The sequence below is a fragment of the Cornus florida genome, unplaced genomic scaffold (assembly GCF_030987335.1).
Source record: "Cornus florida cultivar Cherokee Brave unplaced genomic scaffold, ASM3098733v1 CherokeeBrave_3.0.0_Hap2_Chr01, whole genome shotgun sequence".
NCBI lineage: Eukaryota > Viridiplantae > Streptophyta > Magnoliopsida > Cornales > Cornaceae > Cornus > Cornus florida.
In genome coordinates, this window is record NW_026775571.1 from 36241051 (window position 1) to 36249842 (window position 8792).

The window sequence follows — 8792 nt, forward strand, 5'->3', positions numbered from 1 at the left end:
TGATGTTCTCAATCTGATCGAAGCCTGAGCAATTTCAATTCATAGACATTCTGTTCAAAAAAGAAGGGGTTTCAATTTTTCCTTCACCAATTCATAATTTGAAGGAAGGAGTAATTGATCACATTACGAAGGTGTCAGAGCATTTGCGAAGTATTTGTGATCTACCGGCAACCCTTCTACATGGATTCATGAGTAAGCCTAAAGTTTGAGCAATCGGACGAGGAGTCGCGAGAATCAATCTGGGATATTTAGCAACTAGTAGTTGGTAGAGCTGAGTAAATGTGAGCCTGAGTCAGGATCTGTTGTACTTTGCTCTGAAGATTAGCAGATTGTTTCGCTCTGGACTGCGAAAGTCTAAGTGGATTTCACCCTAGTTAGTCAGATTTATTCCAACAAGAATTTCCACCCACAAAAACTGTAGTGTCATATCTCTCAAACTCTATTTATTACTTTGTGGATTTTATTTTTATTTTATTTTAATAAAATTAAAATAAGTAACAACTGAATAAAGAAGCAAGTAAAACTTGTTCACTTCCCGCTAAGTTATTGTTACATCAAATTTTCACACCCATTCGGCATGGTGCAACTCACTGAGTGCGCTAAACATTGCAGATAGATTTGAAAGAGAACATGGAAATCTGTGAGGTTATTGAGGATTTGGTGTCAGTATGTGTCTAGCGATTAACTAGGTGTTTGAGGTTACTGAGCTGTGACCCAATTGTACACCTCTTTCTTTAAAATGAATTGATTTGAAGAATTAGGTCCCGTGATTATTTTTTAACCCTACTTTGGAGTTTTCCCAGGCAAAATATGTTGTGCATTCTCTATTGCTTTCTTATTGCTTTATTGCTTTATTCCTTTATATCTTTTTAAATGCATGCTTGATATATAGTGATTTGTTTCTTGCCTATTTGGTACTATTAATTTGGTTTATACTATTTCAATTGAATCCCATCAGATTTCCAATTTGTATTGCCAACACGTTTCACTTGTTTGGGTTTAGAGAAATCTGAAACTATTTTTCTTATAGTTCTACCTTTTAAACTTTTAAAACTCAGCTAATTGTTACTAGTAATATCTTGGTCGAAGGTTTGGTTACTAGAACCAATAGAGGAATAGGATGAGTCGGGCATACCACGTCATGTTGGTATGCCCAACCAATAAAAATATAACAAATCAATTTGTGAGAGGTAATTTTTCTTTAAGTCTAGGGACCAATTTTATTGTATGTTGAGTTTTTATTGGCTGAGTATATCAATAACACTACAACAATTATGGTCTCTAACATCAATTTTACTTGCTGTAAAAAAAAAAAAAAATTGCTGCCATAACTACTTGGGCAGCATTTATATTTGTTGTCATACTCAGTGTTGCGATAGGTATGGCAGCATATATGAAAAACATAGGGCCACAAATATAAATGTTGGGAAAAATGACACTTTTATTTTACAGGTACATTATATTTAAATGAAGCAATTTTTTAAAAAAAATATTAATTTTTTATAATCCAGGTCAATTGATTGATAAACCAAATTTACCAACCAAATAAACCCAATCCACAACAAACTCAAAATAAATAGATAAATAAATAAATAAAAAGAAAGAAGAATTAAAACAAGGTGTATTCAGCTTTCAAATGATAAAATTAGTATTATTTTGATTCCCACTCCAGTCTACGAAAACAGCAACATCAGCTTCCAAACACACAACCTAACAAAATATACAAATAAATGCACACACTATGAACCCTCTAGCTAAAGAGCTATCCTGTTCTTGACATTTTGCTTTGACATTCAACTTTGTAGGAAACAAGGAACTTAATAATTGTAAGCTGAACATTGTTATTAGCAAAAACTCAAGGAGACAAGGAACTTAATCATTGTATGCTCAACATTGTCACTAACAAAAACTCAAGCAGATTACATATATTACTTCAAATTACAAAAAATAGCTAAGTATACATTATTCAATAGTACTGTCATTAGAACTACCGAAGGCTACTAGGTTAGCTCTATATGATAGTAGTTAAGAGAACACCTAATGTCACTGTTTTTAAGTACTAAAACAGAGTTTATTAATTAGCTGGAAATGCAAAGTAAGTAAAACATCAAACAAATATAGCTCCTGCCTCCAAAAGCATTGGGACTAGGGAGCCCCTGATGTGAAGACTAGTGACCTCATTAACTCCACCCACCAGTTTACCACCAATAAACACTACCGGCATGTTATTGTAACCGAGCCTCGAAAGAGCCTGCCCCATTTCTCGGCCTTTCGGTATTTGATCGAGCTCCTGAATGGCTGGGTCAGCGCCAAAGTTCCTAAAGAAGATTATGATGGAGTCGGACAGGCAGCAAGTGCTCTTAGTGAAAATCACTAGTGGCCTTGCAGATACCATTGTCCTTAATCCCTCCATTGACTAGACTGTTTTAAATGCCAAAACAATAATAGAGAGAAATGTGAGTTGTGATGACTGAGAGAACACTTTGGTCTGGCTGTAATGATAATTGAGCCCCAAGGGGTTATTTATAGGATGACAATGGTAGTAGAGTAAAAGAGAATATTTCCAATTAGATTTTGCACGATTTCCTTGATGGTTAGCTGACAAAGACGGATCAACGGGTAGCGATACGCAAAAAAAGTTGCAAGATATGGCGCGAATACCATTGTACGGACATTGGTACGTACGCCATCGTATTGCTATTCCATCGTATTGCATGGTCAAAAATTATATATATATAAAGAGAGAGAGAGAGCGCCATGCACGTACTTCTTACAATATGGATAAATACGGGAAACATATATGAATCATTAATTTAAGATGATTACAATTTACATTAGATTTTTATTTATTTATTTAAATTTTTTTTTTTTTTTTTTGTGCGTGACTTTATTATAAAAAAACTGTTATTAATACCATTGAGAAGTTTTTTGGATTTTATATATAACACATCTCAGACGTACATATTTAATACCTTTTCAATTATATTTAATACCTTATCGTTTTGATGAAATGCATGTACAATAGCGTACTAGCGAGAGAGAAAGAAATAGGATAAGGTCCCCCAAGGCATCAGCGCATGTGGGGAAAGACCGTCAAGTGTATGGGCATAAGATAAAAGAAGAATGCGAGGGCGGTTTCTGGCACCCACGGTTTTTAGAGTCAGAATTGGTGAGGTACAGAAACGTACTCTCTCTCTCTCTCTCTCACACACACACACACACACAATAAAGATGACAGATGATGGAAAAGTAAGGAACATATTAAGTTCTCTACTTTACGACACAAAAGAAAAGAATCACATTCAGAATGATAGCGCAATTTATTTTATTCCAAGTGGTTAGAAAATCGTACGAAGGATATCGCAATTTATTTGATTCCACGCGTTTGTACCGTGTACATGTGTGTACGATCATTATCATTAATACGTGAATGTAAATTAGATTCTTTAGATTTTTGCTCACTCTCTAAATCACAATCTTACTCTCAGTTTGGATTGAGGAATTTGGAGGGACAACGAGTGTTAGATTATATATTAATATGCAGTGTATTTTAAGGTTAAGGATAGCGTTTTCATCTATTTTTATTGTCATATATAACATTACCTTTTATGGACTTTACTTACTCTCCATACAGACCTCTCCAATATAAACCAATGTATACTCTTCTATTAAAACAATACTTCCACCCTGTGCAGGGAGGATGATCCTCCCTGCGCATGTGGCAACATATTATTTTGCCACGTGTCCAATACTAAAATAAATATGAAGATGGGCCATGCCCATTTTTACGGGTTAAACCGCTCCTGTCTCTCTCTCTAAATGCAAAAGACTTCGGCCAATCTCTATCTCAGCCTCCACCTTTCCCCTCCTTCTCCCACCACCATCAACGCCATCATCCTCAACGACTTCGCAGCGGCACACTCCACCAGAGAGCTCGACCACATGCAAGTCCTACGATGAGACTATCTGCTAGAAAAGTACAGGTACGATGTAAAATTTGAAACCCTTTTTGAACCCTAAAACCAATTGGCTTTTACTTGAAACACAAAATTTGAACAACTCATCTGATGGGTACCTCCCAAACCCTAATTGCCGACAAGAAAGAGACCAATAAAACAAAAACCAACTAAGAAATCGCAAATGCCCACCACAAAATCTGCTTTCCTTTTTATGGTCTGAATAAGACTGGAAAATTGACAATAGGAATTAAAAGAAAATCACAAAAAAAAAAAAAAAATTACAGACCCGTGAAAGCAAAACAGAAGGTGGTCTCTATCTTTGTATGCCCGGTTTAAGGTCTATGAGGACGGCGTGTGGGACGAACCTCCCATAACTGGCCTCATTGTAGCAAACATTGACTCGTCTTAGTGGTGGGAGAAGGAGTGGAAAGGTGGATACATTAAAAGTAGGGGTCGCCGTGGCCGGAATTGCCCGTATCTATGGTTGATTCGAAGGTCCAACAATGGCAACACTGACGGGAGGAATCATGAAAAATGCTACGTCAGGGATGGCATTTAGCGGAAGAACCCTCGTACCAGTGGCTTCGATGATAACGGGCTCGTCGTGCTCGAGGAGCCACCAGATGGTCTTGCCGTAGGACTTGGGGTGAGCTCTCTAGCGAAGTGTGCCACCGCGAAGTGTGCCATCGCGAAGTTGTTGACGATGATGGCGTTGATGGTGATGGGAGAAGGAACTGAAGGCTGAGACTGAGATTAGGGTCTTCTGCATTTAGAGAGAGAGAGAAAAGCGGGTTTAACCCAAAAAAATAGGCATGACCCATCTTCGTATTTGTTTTAGGAATGGATACGTGGCCAAATAATATGTTGACACATGCACAGAGAGAATGAACTTCATCCTCCCTGCACAGGATAGAAGTATTGTTTATTCTATTATACATCTCAATATAATATATAGCTTCTCTATTCTCTTTTATTTCTAATATGGTATCAGAGCCATCAATTACTTCTTTATTTTTCATGCTTTAATTTATTGGTAGTGTTTCAATAAACCCATCAAGAACACACAATCTGTTTGGTGTTCGAAACAGGTCCTCTATGACGACCCAAATTTCAAAGAACCCGCTGCATCAGCGAGTAACCCAAAAATTAATCTGATAACGAATCTCGAACGCAGTAGCAATAAAAAGAGAAGTAGTATCTAGGGATGGACACCACCCCTAAGACTCCAAAATGACATTCTAAGAAGTAAGGGAACTCAAAAAGAAACAAATGCGGAAGATAGGGTTTAAAACGGACAAAGTGTTGAACTAGGGGTAACATAGTCATTTAAAACATAAATGGATTCTACCATCCATACCATTGGATAGAAAACAAAAAAATTAATAAACTTAGACTCAGAAATCACTTGATTTGGAGTTAGAACGAAGAAGATATGAATTTTTGAAGTTTTACAAAAAACTGCCTAAGTGTGCTCAGGTGCGATCGATCTTAAATGGTTAGGATATGTTGTAAAATGTTAGGATCGATTGCAAATCGTTAGGATCGATCGTAAATGGCTTTGGCTGAGAGCTGACATTTTTTGAAAATGTGGATATTTGAAGGGCAAAATGGGACTTTTTGAAAAAAATTTATGAAGTAACCCCCCCTAAAAATGAGTCATCTGATCAATCATGGTCCAAACTAGAAATAATAAGCAATGTAAAATGATGAAAATGCCCCCAAGACTAAACTATGTCAAAGAGGTAAAAACATGCTATAAAATGACATACATTTCAAACATTAAAAGTTCTTAGCCCTTAGCCTCATTACATACAAATTAAAGTAGCATCAAAATGGAGTACTTAAGTTCATGTTACACATCCAAAAGGAAGCAAGGCATGCTTTTAAACAAGTTATATATTAACAACTTCAAAAGAGCTATATCATGCTAACACTGGCATGTCAAAAATATGCAAAAGGTATCCAAATGAAACTCAATCCAAGCTAAGGATGTTGTGCACCCAAAAAGAGTGTCTCCTCGCTTGAAAAAAAAAAAAATCAACTAGGGTGAGTAAACGAGTTAATCAGAAAGATGAAGCGTATATGTATACCCTAAAGTTTCAACGGTTCTGTAAGTGTAATATAAACCAAACACATGTGCATCATGCCTCCTAATGTCTAGATTCAAGGGGGGAGCTAAGGGATCATCCTAAGCTATAATTAAAACATTTTAAAATCAATCCACAATTGGTAATATTGGAATCTCCAATGGAATACAACAAGTTATAAATCCAAAGAAATGGAAGCAAAATGTGAAACCAAGCAAAGGTGTGGTAGAGATGGATGTGAGAAAACTTTTGTCTTCAAGGTCGAAGACCAAAAGCCAAAGGGAAGAGGCTTGAAAATGAGCAATGGAGGCTAGGGTTCTATTTCCACAATGGTGGCTTAGGTGTGAAAAATGAAGAAGACAACACTTTACTAGATTTTCCACTAACCTAAAATGCATTTGTTAGTCACATATACTATACTAACACTACCTCTCTCTCACACACACACATCCACCCTCCATTTGTCACCATCCTAGGCCTTCTCACAAGGATCACAACCTTACACTTGTCAAAACCCTAGGCTAACAAGTGTTCCAATCAAAAGTCAACAAATGGTCCAAGGAAAGTGTGACACTTGTCACACTTTTTCAAAATTTGCAAATTGGTCCCTCTTCTAAATATCTAGCAAAAATAATTTTAAAATAGTCCTTAAGCAAAAATATCTCAAAAACTTAATTACACAAATAACCTAGAAAAATCAAAATGTTTCTGAAGAAACTATGCACCCATACCCCTCAAAAATAAAAACAAGATAACATGTTTTTCTATGAAATTAAATCATGCATTGACAATAAATAAAATTAAAGTGATTGCATGCGATGCCGTAAAACACTTCCGAATACATAACCCTAAGGCAATGAGAAAAGAAATGGACAAATGAATAAATAATTAATTAATTAATTAATTAACTAATAAAAAAATGAATGTCGGGAAAAAAGGACAAAGATGACACGGTCATCACATCCTCCATAAGTTCTTTTGCAAATATGATCATATCACGTGAAAATACAGGCTTAGATCGTCTCAAAGCCAACAAAAACAGTCTGAAAAACCACCGCACTCACTCCCACGTGCTGCTAGAATCCTCTGCCTCAGCTTTTGCTCTACCACGCGCTATCATGCGGCATAGTGTGTTAGATTCACTTAACTCCGCGTGACATGCGCTGAAATGCGCCAACGTGCGTCAGATCTACTCTGTCCAACGCTTACACGGGCTTTCAAGCAACACGCGTCCGACGTACTATTCATCGCTTACACGCGCCCACATGTACTAGATTCTAACTGTCCAGTCAGCAATGCCATATCAGCATCCTACCACGTCAGCACTGACACGTCATCCAACATATCAGCATGCAGGCCTTAGTTTTGCCACATCACACTAACATGTCAATCAGGAGGCCTATATTGCCACGTTAGTAGTTTATGTCATCAAACAATGTCATCTTTTGCGTTAGCATATTTTCCACGTTAACAGCCATGACGACCTCTAGCTGTCTACCACTATAGCACCACATCATCACCACTACCACATCAACAATGTCAGAATTTTTTTTCAAAAACACCTATCTAACCTAGTTTTTCGTGTTTAATCTAAATTTGCAATCTATTTTTACATTTGAGATCTCTAAATGACACAAAATGGGATCATTCCCCTTATTCAAGCTGTTCTAAAAGAGATTAACCAAAAGAAGACATGCTTGCAAATTCCCACAGGTTTTGTTATGCCATCGATCCTCTGTTGCCCAAACAGTGCCTTTTTAGTCAACATCCTCTCATTACAACCAGTATGATCACTCTCTTTACTATACTTCTTGTTAGACTCGAGGACTTTTTTTTTTAGGAATGTCGCACTTGTGCTATACTAACATCATTTACTCCAATGGCTTCCTCTCACACTATGCCATTATAATCACAAGCTCTAGCTCTAACTCCAGTACCGGTGTAGCACTTCTTACAAGTCATCATCTACATTCTCTGCAACTGACCTTAAGGCAATTATCAATCAGGTTTTCACTATAATACAAGTTGCATCTTCCTTTTCTCTTTCTACCATACAAGGTAAGAATAAATGTTTGTATTTTGATTCCGCTTACTATAATCACATGACATTCGATTCTACTCTTCTTACAACTCAAACTCCTGCACCTTACTCACATGTCATTTATACAGCCGATGTATCCACCATGACCATTAGTCATAGAGGGACTGTTTCTCACTCCCAATTCTCTGTTCCTGATGTGTTTCATCTACCAAAAATTTCTCTTAAGCTTTTATCAGTTGGTTAATTAACTGAGTTAAGCTTAAACATAATATTTTCTTCTGATGGCTGTGTTATACAGGATCCTCGGACTGGCCAAATTATACGGACCGGGTGTATGGTTGGTCGATTATTCAAACTTATATTTCTTCATCTACCTACTCCCATCATCTTTGCTTCATCTACACAGGTTCATTCCTCTTTTCTTGAATTGTGGCACTCTTATTTAGGTCATACTTCCCTGCATCATATGAAAACCTTAGTCTCTAAAGGGTTGCTAAGTCAAGTTAAAATTGAGAATTTTGATTGTATTTCTTGTTAATTAGGTAAACAACCTGCGTTACCCTTTAATACAAGTGATTTTTATGCTTCTACTCCTTTTGACCTTATTCACTAATATGTGTGGGGACCTTCTCTTGTGTCTACCACAAGGGCTTCATGATATTTTGTGATATTTGTTGATGATTTTTCATGCTTCACATGAATATT

General features: G+C 36.7%; 1 protein-coding gene across 1 annotated transcript; it reads right to left on the reverse strand.

The window, feature by feature from the left end:
* Positions 1-1900: 1900 nt before the first annotated feature.
* LOC132294130 (monothiol glutaredoxin-S2-like) lies at positions 1901-2512 on the reverse strand. The gene has a single exon (XM_059791912.1). The coding sequence runs from the start codon at positions 2411-2413 to the stop codon at positions 2108-2110; it is 306 nt and encodes a 101-aa protein (XP_059647895.1). The 5' UTR covers positions 2414-2512; the 3' UTR covers positions 1901-2107.
* Between the last annotated feature and the right edge of the window lie 6280 nt (positions 2513-8792).